This window comes from Rhinoderma darwinii, chromosome 8 (genome assembly GCF_050947455.1).
Source record: "Rhinoderma darwinii isolate aRhiDar2 chromosome 8, aRhiDar2.hap1, whole genome shotgun sequence".
In the NCBI taxonomy this organism is placed as follows: domain Eukaryota; kingdom Metazoa; phylum Chordata; class Amphibia; order Anura; family Rhinodermatidae; genus Rhinoderma; species Rhinoderma darwinii.
The window spans coordinates 110,188,041-110,202,484 of record NC_134694.1 but is presented as its reverse complement, the minus strand read 5'-3'; the positions used below and the strand labels follow the sequence as shown (position 1 = coordinate 110,202,484).

At 49.2% G+C, this 14,444-nt stretch overlaps 1 protein-coding gene across 4 annotated transcripts; it reads right to left on the bottom strand.

Moving 5' to 3' along the window:
* Window positions 1–422: 422 nt before the first annotated feature.
* TIMM50 (translocase of inner mitochondrial membrane 50) lies at window positions 423–14,444 on the bottom strand. Of its 4 annotated transcripts, XM_075836309.1 has the most exons (11): window positions 14,257–14,444; window positions 12,458–12,605; window positions 12,326–12,357; window positions 5,281–5,302; window positions 4,132–4,190; window positions 3,923–4,042; window positions 3,730–3,834; window positions 3,072–3,170; window positions 2,073–2,229; window positions 1,386–1,492; window positions 423–684 (listed from the first exon to the last, which is right to left on the bottom strand). In XM_075836309.1, the coding sequence occupies exons 1-11, from the start codon at window positions 14,407–14,409 to the stop codon at window positions 580–582; spliced, it is 1,107 nt and encodes a 368-aa protein (XP_075692424.1). In that variant the 5' UTR covers window positions 14,410–14,444; the 3' UTR covers window positions 423–579. The 4 variants fall into 4 exon arrangements, with proteins under 4 accessions (XP_075692424.1, XP_075692425.1, XP_075692426.1 ...); XM_075836310.1 differs by lacking the exons at window positions 12,326–12,357; window positions 12,458–12,605; window positions 14,257–14,444 and adding an exon at window positions 7,110–7,211; XM_075836311.1 differs by lacking the exons at window positions 12,326–12,357; window positions 12,458–12,605; window positions 14,257–14,444 and adding an exon at window positions 6,115–6,186.

The following is a 14,444-nucleotide window of genomic DNA, read 5'->3' as shown; positions in this document are numbered from 1 at the left end:
GCCACACAGACCAGAGGAGTAGAGGGATCTCCACCACTCGTCGTTGGAACGGGGTTAGGCGAGTATGTGTTTCATTAGACACTATTGCAGCTATATGGGGGCATTATAATGTGCGGGAGAAGTGCCGCGGGGTATATTATATACAGTAGTATACAGCAGGCCCAGGGGCTAGATATGAATTAAATGGTGTGGAATGCAAAAAGGGGTGTGGCCTAAAAATGTTTACAGTATAATAATCACGGCCGAATGACCCATCTCTACAATGGGCTCCTGGCACTGGCAGTTTCTTCATTTCCATTTTGCCCTTTGATGCCAACAGGTAGTAGACATAAAGCTGGCGTCAGCGCTGTGTACAATCCACGGATAGAGGGATGGACATAGAATTCTGATCGGATTACTGTAAAATAATGAATGTGGCAGAATAAGTCTACAAAAAGGTTTATTCATATATTCACACGATGCAAACACATGTCCAATGGAAAGACGACTATGTCCCCTCTATATATACACAGGGATGGCGGGGCCAGCTCATACTTCTCAGTCTTCGGTTTTCATAGCCAATAGGAATTGCTGATGAGGTCACTGCTGTTTAGAGCGAGGCCAGAACCGTCCGGCAATAGAACCTAATGACATAGACTGTCTTTTACTGAGCTGGGAGAGTTCTTCTAATCTCTGCTGCTCCTCCTGACAGGGAAGGAAGGGAAAGAATTATTGTTACACGAAAAGGGGATATAAAATATAATGTAAAGCTTTAATACAGGGTATACGCTGATCTGTCACTGCACTGAAGACCCCACAACTCCCTGCTAGCCACAGATGCCCCACGACCCCCCGACAGCCACAGGTGCCCCACCACCCCACGACAGCCACAGGTGCCCCACCACCCCCCGACAGCCACAGGTGCCCCACCACCCCCCGACAGCCACAGGTGCCCCACCACCCCCCGACAGCCACAGGTGCCCCACCACCCCCCGACAGCCACAGGTGCCCCCCCCCCCCCCGACAGCCACAGGTGTGCTAACTGGAACAGGCTGTCAGTGGGCGTCTTTCCATCGAGTCACATTACAACTCCCAACCCCAGTAGCCATGATTAACTGGACGATGAGCAGAGAAAGGCTAGGGGGCATCTGATATTCAATAACTGATGGTGTCTGATGCCACCATGACCAGGATGGCAGGTTGTCGGGTGGACCAGATAGGTCATAGCTGCTGCCGAGAGCTGGATTTCCTCGGATTGAACCAATTTGGAGCAGTATCAGAGATTCTGTACTACACCTCAATGGTTGGATCTGCAATTCTCTAACATGGCAGAGGTCGTTCTGTATCAGACAATCGCTGGGGATTACCTCAATATACTTTACTGTCTATATAGAAGATGACGGTACCTGCTCCAGCTGGGTCTGTCGACGTTTGAATGCGTCTAAGGGATCTTCCTCCAGGGAGTAATTCTCCAGGACTGTGCGGACATCACTTACACCACTCGTTGCAATGGCTGCAGAGGGTACCAAGAGACGAGAAGGCAAGAAATAGGATTCAGAAATGATGAGGTTTGTAGTCATCCACACAACTGTCATTCCCATCAAATACCAAAACTTGGGTGTCAAACAAACCCGTCTCCCTTGGGAGGGCTGCATTCAAAAGCTTATTTTATGCCAAATTCAAAAAGTAGATTTTTTTTTTACATTTTGACCCATAAACATTTTTTAGGGGTTCGAAAAACCCTTTTAATATAAAGAACTCTTCAGCCCCCCAACAGTGAGGCCCCATTCCCTCCAGATTAGCTTTTTTTTTAGGGTTAATCTGTATAAATTTGTGGGTCCTGGGTTCCTTCTGATCAGAGACAACATGGGAGCTTACATGGTCTCCCCTGACCCGCACTCCAAACCAAAAGAGGTCAAGTATGAAATTGGCCGTATTGTGTGTGTGTGTAATCTGTGTACTGCGCTGAGGGATATGTTAGCGCTATATACATTTGATTAATTCCATAGAATCTCTTCCTCCATAGAGACCGTCACTTTTTATTCTCTGCGTCATCACTTTATAGGAAGGTTAAGCAGGCAGGACACACTCACTCTTCAGGAAGGCAGTGAGGTCGTAGAGCGCCCGGTCTTCAGAATTTCCATCCCATGACTTCAGGGCCAGGCCGTTGTACGGCTGCAGCTTAAACGCTTCTCTGTTACAATCTACAATTACCACACACGAGGGGTCCCTGTTCAGACACGAGATGTCCTGTGTACGGAAACAATACAGAACAGGTCAGCAAAGAACACACACAGCTCTGCTTCACCGCTGGGACACGTAGAGAAGCTCATGAGTGTGGCAGCATTAAAGGGAAACTCTCCTTTTAAACAACATATTACAGTTCAAGGGGTTTTCCAGAATTGACATGGTTGGTCTGCTTAGCCAGAATGGGGCGAGCTGAATTACCAGACAAAGCTGCATGGACAGAAGTGTCTGGTACAACAGTGAAGGGGTCGCAGCGATCCAGCGGTCGATTGGTGGGGGTCTTGAGGGGATCATACCCCCCCCCCAACTATCACACATTGACGGCCTATCCTAGCAGTTTCCAGGAAAACCCCTTTAAAATCTATACAAATAACTTTGTAAATGGTCTTCTTAGTTTATGTTTTCTTCTCCAGTCACACCCAAAGTGAACGTTCTGCAGATTCCTTCTTGGAATCTGTATGTGATTTATTTGCACCCTGCAGCTCATCTCTCTATGGGTGCAATACTAACCTGAGCTCCCACAATGCCCTGCTCTCGCTCTGGTAACCAGAAGAACGATTAATCGATCATTTTATGTAAACGGAGAATAAAACCTCATGATAAGATACAAGATAAGTGAAGTGCATGCGAGGATAGTCAACAAGTTATGTACATTCACACTGTGCAATGTTGTGAATAAGTAACGTGAAAGTGGAGTTCTCCTTTAAGTCCTGGTCCTAGCCTAAATAAATGATGTCCGATAGACTACCAGTTTTCCGGGCTGCAATGTAGAGATGAATGACAGATGTACACGCTGTGGATGACTGGCGAACAGCCCATCAATAACATTGATCAATTAGCCTTACCTTAACGTGGTGTCCGTCGGAGTATCGCGTGGCGTCTCGGAAAAGCCGGTACGATACAAAACCGTGAGGGTCTAAGCTGTCGATGAGGGGGAATGCAGTCTGCAGATCAAATCACGTTTTTAGTTGCAGCGTACTGAATAACATATGTGCCCATTTTTCCTGCGGATAGCGTTAGTAGCGGGTGGGGGCGGCCTGGGCGCTGTAACACCCAGATTGTTACAAAGAAGGGGCACAGCCCTCACTTACATGCATGTCAGAGCACCAAAGCATAGCGATCTAGAAAATTCAGAAATGCGAGCCAAAGTATGAAAACACTGGCCCAAATAACGCCCTCGTGTTCAAGTTTGTCTCGCGACAATACATTAAAGAGGACGACAACCCCTTTCCATATGCTCTATTTGTGGATATGGTCATCATACGGGGTCCCCACTTTGGGATCCCTCCTCGATGAACCAGAGAGCGGCTATGTAAAAGCGGCTCTTGCTCTGTGAGACCCGGCCCATCAATGTATTACATGGACGACCGTTCATTTGTTTTGCCGCCACGTTATATACTATATTTCCCATGCAGTGGCTGCAGAATGGCAAGGAGCAACCGGCGAGGGGCGGCTGAGAAAAGGAAGCACAGACCGAGACGGCACAAGACACCTCACACCTACCATGCCAGTTTCAGAGGTAAATATTACTATTTCGTACAGAGGTGCCAGCTGCTGGAACAGGTTGTCGATGCCGGCTCGCTTCTTGAACCTCCATCCGGTTTCTAACTGAGAGCAAAGTACAAAATCAGAAGGAGGACGACAGATAATGAGCACCGATGAAGGGAATGGACACCGTCTGATGGAGAAGACTTACCGACCACTCCGGGTGCAGCAGGACATTCTTCAGCTCCAGGACCAGCGTGTAAGGCGGCTGGTAATACGGCTCTTTCAATGGATCTGGCAGCAATTTGGGACTCGTGGGCTCTATGATCATCTACGATACGATATGGAGAAAAGAGTGGCATAGTGGGTAAATCGACACAGGAGGGCAGGAAGGGTAGATACAGCAAGAGGTAAACTCACCTGCCGATAGTCCTTGAAGTATTTGTACGTTCTCCTCATTTGCTGTAGAACTGGGGTATCTGGGAGAGGGATAGAGACTTGTTATAGGCCATGTAAACCTTTGAAGACATGTTTTTTTTTTTTTTACTAAAACAGTATTTTAGTGTCTTGTGCGACTCTGTAATCTGTTTTTATTCAAAAATAAATTGTAACTTTTTGAGATACAGCGGCTTTAGATCCTGGATACATAGAAGCTGCGTCCTGCCCTGAAACCTGAATCCGTCAGCTCAGCAGGTCTGACGGCTTCGGTGACGGCGGGTCCTGCGTGTCTCTGTTTATAACTTAGATGTGATCGATAACAGGTGGATCCTGCGTGTCAGAGACATGGAGGACCGGCTGTCACCAAAGCCTTCAGTCCTCAGGGATACAGGATACAGCTTCTATGGCTCCAGGATACATACAAGTTGTATCTGAAAGAGTAAAAACAGTTTACAAAGTTGCAAAAAACACTCTAATAGTTACAAAAAAAAACAAAGTCTTCAAAAAGGTGTACATATCCTTTACGGGAGTTGTCTGGGATTAGAAAGCATGGCTGCTTTCTGTCAGAAACAGCGCCACTCTTGTCTATTCCCTTGTGATATCTGGTTTTTAGGGGTTTGGGTGGTAGATTCCCTTAGATCAACTATGCACAGGGGGACTTACTACGTGAACATGAATTATCCAGAATGGACAACCCCTGTATGATATATATAGTGCGGACCCAGCAAATAACTACATGTAAATGGTATTGCAGCATTCAAGTGCGTGACTACAAGATGCAGCTCATATATAGTTCTTTGTTAGGTTAGCACTAATATATATATATATCCATCTATCAGGGGTTGTCCATTCTGGAAAATTCATGTTCACATAGTAGGTCTCCCTGTGCCCTGCTGATCCACCACCCAAACCCATTATAAACAGATATGACAAGGGAAATGGCTGCGGAGTAGACATTTTCTGGTTCCCCATGCTGATGGAGCAATCACCAGGCAGCATCTTTCACCTCGTGTAGTAATTCTTCATCTATTACCTCCATAGGCTATATATGGAGAGGGTTTGTCCAGAGGGGCGTACTAAAAATGTGCATTTAAGCCCACTGGATATACAGAGATAATAGAAAATACTCACCATTGTCAAACTCATCAGGGATCTAGAAAAGAGAAGAGAGACATTAAAGAAGGACTAGGAACATATCCACATATAATACACAACTGGTCCCTGTCCGTATTGTAGAGGGACCACAAGACAGGGGCATAGCTAGAAGCTCCTGGGCCTCAATGCAAGAACTATAACGATGTGCCATTTATAATACTGGTGTCATTTAATGTGGCAGAGGGGCCTTTTCGACCCCTAAGACTGCAAACCTCTGCACCCCCTATAACTACAATCCTCCTCTTACGGATTACTAAATGGCCACAAAATATATATTCTGACCCATGGAAATCGGACACACTTCACATTTTTATGAAACGATAAAATATTTGTGTTATTAGGCCCATCCTAATAATGTGGGGTCTCCGTCATTCCGAGGGTCCATTCATTTTGATGGAGAGTGATGGCGCATGTATGGACAGTAGGGATCGAGTACCGTAGCTCTGCAGCACTTCATTCGACCGGCGGCAACAACTTCTATAAGGATTTTGATTTCCCCCACAAAATTGACTGTTCATATATAGATTAGCACGCTCTCCCGTATATGCATGGGCTGGTATTTGTCAGGTACATGTGGCCCCTATGTATCGTGTATGGCCGACTGTGTGGGAGCAGGAACAATGGAGAAGTGTGCTGCTAAACACACAATAAACATCAAAGAAGAGAGCACCTAGGAGTGTGCCCGCGCAGGGCGACAAGTGTGGCAGTCACAGCCAGGTGATACCCTGCGCATATCAAAGGCCAGGAGAGGAAGCCGAGGTGTCAACAGGAAGCCGGAGATTAAAGGGACAGTAACAGACGTAGACATACCTGCAATATGTCAGGGGCAATGTGTGACCAGACAGAGGACTACTGTTCCCCCACACCGACCAAACCCTTACCCAGACCTCTCCCTCAAACTAGACATGTAGATGTAAAGAAGAAAAAAAAAACAACACACCAAACATTTCTTAATTATATCCAACTGGGTACAACCAATATGGCCGCCATTACCAGCTTTCCTGTCCCTGTTGCCCATAGCAACCAATCACAGAGCGGCTTTAATTTTTCCACAGCAGTTTTTGAAATGAAAGCTGCGCTCTGATTGGTTGCTATGGGCAACCAAGGCCAGTTCTTGTGTTCGACAGTTTTGATGAATCAGGCCTGCACAGTCGACTTGTGGCCGCATGACATAAGAGCGCAATGTCGCGCTGCAGAAATCGCAACTAAGGATTGTGAATGTGGTCGTGCTGAAATCCAGGTTTGGATTTCTGACGACTTTTCTGTTGCGGTAACTTGCAGGCCGCAATGCGACCGCATTCACTATTAGTTGCGTGACATTGGGATATTATGTCGCGCTGCCACAAGTCGCCGTGTTGCCCTAGCCTACACAGCGACTTTAACTGCGACAAACGTCACGTGGTGAAAAATCGCTGTGAGCCCGAGTGCTTATAAAGTGAATACGGCCGTGTTGCGACCCACAGGAATCTATCAGGTTTGGATTTGTTGTGACTATCGAGTCGCAGTCACAGCAACCTGCGATTTGCAACGCGGCCATATTGACTTTAATTACGTGTGATGCACGCAGGGATCTATGGCCGCACGACCAGTTTCGCAGCCGAAGTCGCCGTGTAGCCCTAGACTTAAGGTGACTGTGATTTTTTGGGAAACGTCCTATACGGGTTATTGGAACGGGCCGCCATCACTACCAGTCTCATACTTTCCCTTTAATACTCGTGTGTGGTGCAATCTTCAAAGCGTGGGAAAGATGCGCAGAGCTTCCTCTTCACATACCCCTCCTAATAACAGTAATAGAGGCTTTATACCTTCTGTCTGACATTCTCCCCGGCATCAAAGAGGAGCTGGAGGAAGCTGCAGGCCAGGGGCAGAAGTTCCCGGTCAGGGAGGGACACACTTGTCACCTGATTGTGAAGCGGGCTCCATTCTAGAGCGTGTGTGACATTCCCACCGACATCAGGCTGGGAACAAATCCCACACAGGCCAACAAAAAAGGTGTATATCACTTTAATATGGGCCTGGCAGACACGAAGGGCTCATTCCATGAGCGTATATGTAGTGCCGGCCGTCACACGGACTCATGTATTTCACGGAGTGCGTGAAGGGTCCATGAAAAAAATAGGACTCTAACGCTTCCCGAACGGGTGCAGCACAGGTGCACCACGGACGTGAAAAACTGTCGTTTTTTTTACGTCGGAGGTTAAGGGACACTACGGCGAGAGTTAATCGTATCGCCATTATTGTGCAGTTCAACAATAGCTACTGTTCTCTGTTATCAGCCCCTCCTGATCATCAATAGGGTTAATAAAACTAATTGGGTTGGGATCACCTGTTTTGATGATCTCTTTATCTTGCATATAAGGGTGAGGACACACGTCGAGGCAGCCGAAAACCAAATCCACATTCGGTGGGCGTGGATAATAAATTGTGAGGGCCTGTTCACATCACCGTTCGCTTTCCGTTCCGGGGTTCCGTCGGGTGAACCCCGCAAAGGAAAGTGAAACCACAGCTTCCGTTTCATTCACCATTGATAGTAACGGTGACGGAAACATCGCTAATGGTTTCCGTTCGTCACCATTCCGGCAGGTTTCCGGTTTTTCCAACGGAATCAATAGCGCAGTCGGAAAACCGGAAACCGGCCTGAATGGTGACGAACGGAAACCATTAGCTAGGTTTCTGTCACCATGGAGTTCAATGGTGAGGGAAACAGAAGCTAAAGGTTTCGGTTTGCCTTTCCGTTGAGAGGTTAACCCGACGGAAACCTCAGATGGAAAGATGGAACCCCTCAAATGAAAGGAACAGTGATGTGCACGGTGGGGGTCGGAGAAAATAACTGTCAGCAGAACCATCTTATGTTTAAGGGTAGGAACACATAGGCGGATACGCTGTGTAAAACCTCACAGCGTATCCGCCCAGGTAGCCCACAGGCAATTACGCCCGAAAAACCGTACCAAACCGAGGTGCGTTTTTTTTTTTGGGGCGGCATGTCCGCTGAGGAAATCCTGCAGCAATAAAAGAAAAAAAGTTTATACTTACCCGACCATGGTCACAGCGATGCATCTCTCTTCTGAAGCCCGTCCTCCTGGGATGACGCTGTAGTCCATGTGACCGCTGCAGCCTTTGATTGGCTGCAGCAGCCGCATGGGATAGAGAGTCATCCCAGGAGGCCGGACTACACAGACACGATCGCACCACTAAGACTACGGCTGGGGGTAAGTATACGTTATTTTTATTCATTTCAAATTAAAAATACCTTTTTTTTTTTTTCAATTGCGATTTTTGCAGCGGAATCGCAGCGTTACTGCTGCAACTCTCGCAACACATGACTCTTTGGGGGGATTCACACGAGCGTGATTTGGCAGCGTGTAGACCGCGTGGTTTTCGCGCGGCACGCAATGCCCTATAGAAGTCTATGGGGCAGTACACACAGTCCGTGTATTTTGCGCAGCGTTTGTTCGCTGCGCAAAATACGCGACAGGTTCAATAACTTTGCGTATTTCACGCATCACGCACCCATTGAAGTCAATGGGTGCGTGAAAACCAGGCAGGTCGCACGGAAGCTCTTCCGTGCGAACTGCGTGTTTGCGCAACAGCTGTCAAAAGGATGAATGGAAACAGAAAAGCACCACGTCCTTTTCTGTTTCCAAGCATCCAAACGGAGTGAACCCCGACAACCGAAGCTAACTTCACCGGGTTCGGCCAAACTCGCTTTGGCCGAACCCGGCAAAAAAATTTCCGATCCGCGACGTCGGAAGACATTCACTGTGCATGGTGCTGAAAGAGTTAAACTGTTTCAGAACCATGGACAGTGACTTGCGATCCCAAAATACATGAACCTGTAAAAAAAAAACGAAGTTCTAACTTACCGATTACTCCTGTCTCCTTCCTGCAGTCCGACCTCCCGGGATGACACTTCAGTTCAAGTGACCGCTCCAGCCAATCACAGGCCAAGCACAGGCTGCAGCCAATCACAGGCTGCAGCGGTCACTTGGACTGCCGCGTCATCCAGGGAGGTGGGGCCCGATGTCAAGAGAGGCGCGTCACCAAGGACGCGTCACCAAGGACGCGTCACCAAGGCAACGGCCGGGAAGTTCTCGGTAAGTAGGAACTTTATCTTTTTTTTCTACAGGTTTTTCGCTGTTGTGTTCGGCATTCACTGTCGAGGGTGCTGAAAGATTTAGCTCTTTCAGCACCTTGGACAGTGACGGGCGTCGACAAGCCTCATCTCTATGATGCCGGCTGCGCGAAAATCACGCAGCCGCGCATCAGACACACGCAGCTGTCAAATGGTTTTTGCGCTCGCAAAACGCCGCGTTGTTTGCGCGCGCAAAAACGCAACGCTCGTGTGAATCTGCCCTTAGTTGTGGGTTTTACCTCCCCCTAAATGCCATGGAGAAAACCCGCAACAGAAAAGCAACAATTCTGCAAAACAAACTAACATGATGCGGCTTCAAAAAAAACGTACTGTAGGTCAATTTATGAACTTTTTCGACTGATTTTTTCTGCTGTGTGTGGCGGAGATTGGTACAAATCTCACCCACACTGCTGTAACTGCACCAGGCTATGTTCACACGGCAGATTTTGCTTGGCGGTTTCCGCCGCAAAATGATTCCTGTTGTCAGCAGGAAACACCCTACTCCCATCCCCTTCAATGGGAAGTTTGGGCGAAATCCGCCCGAAGATCGGGCGGGAAGCTTCTTTTGTCCGCTAGCTGAAAAAAAGTCAGCTGGCGGGAAAAAGAAGCATCCGCCTCCCATTGAAATAAATAGGAGGCAGAATTTTGCGGCGGAATCCGGCGCAAGAACTCTGCAATGAATTCCATGGCGGAAAATCCTCCCCGAAAAATATCATAAGGACTTTCCTTGTGTTCTTAATGACCCTTTAGATTATATAAGGAGATTCCTGGTCATTGACTTATGACATCATTTAGAGATGTTCTTATACTGACATGGACGGGGGTGCAACAGCTCGGACCCCCACCTAGCACCTGTGTAGCGGAGACCTCCTCATTTTGCGGCTTTTCAATAGAAACCGCTCGGATCTTAAAAATCTTCTGTGCATGGAGACAGCCAACAAAAAGGATCAGGCAGATTGGATTTGAACCTTTCCGATCCTTTACTCCCAGAAAGATAAGCGGCATCAAGTGCCTGGTAACTGCTTATCTCCTTTCCCTATAGAAATGCATGCTTAGCTGATCCATGCACGCATATGGGGGGGGGGTGTAATTTAGCAGTAACTAGCGGATCACCAGCAGTGCTTATTAGCTTCCGATTATCAGGCTGGACAGAAATGGGTCCCTAAGCCCCCCAAACATCATGTTATTACACTACCCCGGGAAAACCTCCCAACGTGTACGTTAAACGTGGGCTGACACAGGTACCTCACAGGTGCCGCCGTCACCACGGACTATAATGCGATCCGTTTAATGTATAGATCATGAGCTTTTACAGATTCTATCCTAGTCTATGGGTGACGGAGGCCACTATTACACCATGGACTATACGGGTATTAAAAAGCTCATGACGTATACATTAAACGTATGACTGTGACATATGCCATACAGTGACATATGCTCCCCATAGGCTACCAAGTCAAAAAACGTATAGTGTGCGGTATACGTTTTTACCGGATCCCGTTGTATGGAATAATGAAGTTTATAACACTATTTCATGCCTCAAAAAAAAAAAGGTATGACATCACGACGGAGGCTAATGTAGCCCTATGGACACGTTTATCGTATACGGGAAGGGGGGGGGGGGAATCAATGGGGTAACTCTTAAAGGGGTACTCCAGTTTCACGTGACCACCTCAAAGATGACATCAGTATGGACAAGGTGCTGGACGGCCCACAATGCCCATTCCTAAGTCATGTTGTAGAATAGAATAGAAAATAGAGACCCCCAAAGTCACAGTTCTCCTCCTGCGATGCGGCTCCACGTACAGTCCAAGCGCGATACGTAACTTATCCACACTACACAGGGCAGAGTCTGATGGGAGTGATGATAGAATATCTGAGGACATCTCTGGTGCATTGCTGGACAACACTAGCAGGTAATGCAGAGAACACTGCCCCCTAGTGGTGCATCATGTCTGTGCCCCATTGATCAGCTGTAATACTGGAGCTGAGAGGTAAGATCCTGTCTGTGAAGGATATTTCTGCCCGTGTGTACACAGCTTCTTCCTGACACCTGCTACATATAGAGGTGACTGCGCGCTTTATATATACTATGCTGGAAGGGTAGAGTCCTGCCGCTGCCAATCAGCCTGCAGTGTATAAATACAAGAACACTGCCCCCTAGTGGTGCATTATTTGTACTGAAATAATTCTTCATACAGTTCAGACACATTTAGAGCTACAACTAAAAGGCAGAGACCTCCTGGCCCCAATGCAATACCAGTAACAGGGCCCCCCACCTGCCATGTGACATTTATAAACTGGTGTCTTATGAGGCAGAGGCTTGGGTTCCCCATTGGCACACGACTGCACCCCTATAGTTACGGCCCCGGCTGCAGGGGGTAGAACAGATCGACTGGCACTAATCTCACCATTTACATTACTTGGCAATGAATAAGGTCAATGTGGGGGTGCAGCGGGCGACCCCCCCCCCGTTATAAGTATACCAAGCAATCTAAATTCAAGTGAACGTTAAAAAATTTTCAGTACATTAAAGGGGTGTCTATTAGACAAACACGGCTGCTTTCATCCAGAAACAGCGCCACTCGTCTGTGGGTTGTGTCTGGTATTGCAGTACCCGGTACTGACAAAACCTGCTTGGCACACTGACACCTCAGGTACAATTTTTACAGTGGTCACTCAGCTTTCCACAACCCTGAATGACACACAAAGCTAAATTTAAAGGGGTATTCCCAGCTGGTTGAGTTATCCTGATCTCATCGCCAGAGGACGGCTCACAGTTATGTCTGTCCAGGTCACTTCTTGGGTGAAAGTGGAGATGCCCTTTAATTGCCTGAGTATATTATGTGCATCTTAGATGGTGCAGATAGCGGGTTCAGAGCGCTTTACCTTATGTCCCTCCTCGTCCACTGCGCTGCTACCTGTATAAAGAACAGAGAAGATGTCAGAAGAAAGAGACAAGTCATCTTCACAACGTCTGCAAGACCCCCCTGTACACAACATACAACACGGGGTCCTCACCGAAAGTATAAACCATGAAGCCGCTCCCCAAGACGCCCACCACTCCGGCCGCCCGCAGGACGATCTTTTTAGCCCTGGCTTTGTTTTCCTTCTGCTTTTTCTGCTGTTCTTCTGATTGGGGGTTACTCTGGGGGTCTTCAGAGGATGGCTGGTTGGAAAAAAGTGACATGTCAGCAGGAAACACACGACAAGGGGGGGCCACATATGTAAGTTGTGAAAAGTTGGGGTCAGTGTGTGGTTACAGGCTATGTCCACCTTTCAAAATGATTATTAATTTGATATAAAAATGTTTATCAGTGTGATTGGTGCAACTTAATAATTAGTAATTAGTGCAAGTAGGTTTTATTAAAAATTATTTTGACTTTTTGAGATACAGCTGCTTTGTATAATGTATATAGAGCAGCTGTATCTAGCGCAGAGACCTGAGTCCTTCGGTCAGGGGGACTGACGGGTTCAGCGTCAGTGGGTCACGCAGGATCGAGCGGTTACATCGGAGTTCAGGGAAGGGGTACACCAGTATGTCCAGAGGAGACAGGGGGACATCATAGTGTGAGGAGGATATGAGGGGACGGGGACTGGGGAGGGCCTGTGACACCCATCAGCAGGAGGGGGAGGGCCTGTGACACCCATCAGCAGGAGGGGGAGGGCCTGTGACACCCATCAGCAGGAGGGGGAGGGCCTGTGACACCCATCAGCAGGAGGGGGAGGGCCTGTGACACCCATCAGCAGGAGGGGGAGGGCCTGTGACACCCATCAGCAGGAGGGGGAGGGCCTGTGACACCCATCAGCAGGAGGGGGAGGGCCTGTGACACCCATCAGCAGGAGGGGGAGGGCCTGTGACACCCATCAGCAGGAGGGGGAGGGCCTGTGACACCCATCAGCAGGAGGGGGAGGGCCTGTGACACCCATCAGCAGGAGGGGGAGGGCCTGTGACACCCATCAGCAGGAGGGGGAGGGCCTGTGACACCCATCAGCAGGAGGGGGATGGCCTGTGACACCCATCAGCAGGAGAGGGAGGGCCTGTGACACCCATCAGCAGGAGGGGGAGGGCCTGTGACACCCATCAGCAGGAGAGGGAGGGCCTGTGACACCCATCAGCAGGAGGGGGAGGGCCTGTGACACCCATCAGCAGGAGGGGGGGGCCTGTGACACCCATCAGCAGGACGGGGAAGGCCTGTGAAACCCATCAGCAGGAGGGGGAGGGCCTGTGAAACCCATCAGCAGGAGGGGGAGGGCCTGTGAAACCCATCAGCAGGAGGGGGAGGGCCTGTGAAACCCATCAGCAGGAGGGGGGAGGGCCTGTGAAACCCATCAGCAGGAGGGGGGAGGGCCTGTGAAACCCATCAGCAGGAGGGGGGAGGGCCTGTGAAACCCATCAGCAGGAGGGGGGAGGGCCTGTGAAACCCATCAGCAGGAGGGGGGAGGGCCTGTGAAACCCATCAGCTGGAGGGGGGAGGGCCTGTGAAACCCATCAGCAGGAGGGGGGAGGGCCTGTGAAACCCATCAGCAGGAGGGGGAAGGCCTGTGAAACCAATCAGCATGAGGGGGAGGGCCTGTGACACCAATCAGCATGAGGAGGAGGGCCTGTGACACCAATCAGCATGAGGGACACTCTACAGGTAGGAGGCAGTTTTGGGGGCACAGCAGGCACATGGGGCACTTAGAGGGTTTTTTTTATAATCAGGAGAAGCCTGAGGGGGATCACACGGGACACTGACGCCCAGGTCGGGGGGAGGTCACAGGGTGGGAGGTCATAGTATGACAGGTCAGTGACTCTCCCCTCTCTCTTTACGTCTCACCTCCTTTTGCTGGCTCCGCAGCTTGTCCTGCAGCACTGCCCCGGTCACACTCTCCCCCGGCCCAGTACTCAGCTGCCGACATCCCAGCTGTGCCCGGCTTGACAAAAATAACCGCACCGACCTCCCGCACGCAGGCACCAGCGAGGACGCCATCTTCCCCGCACTGCGCAGCGCAGCCAATCCCAGGG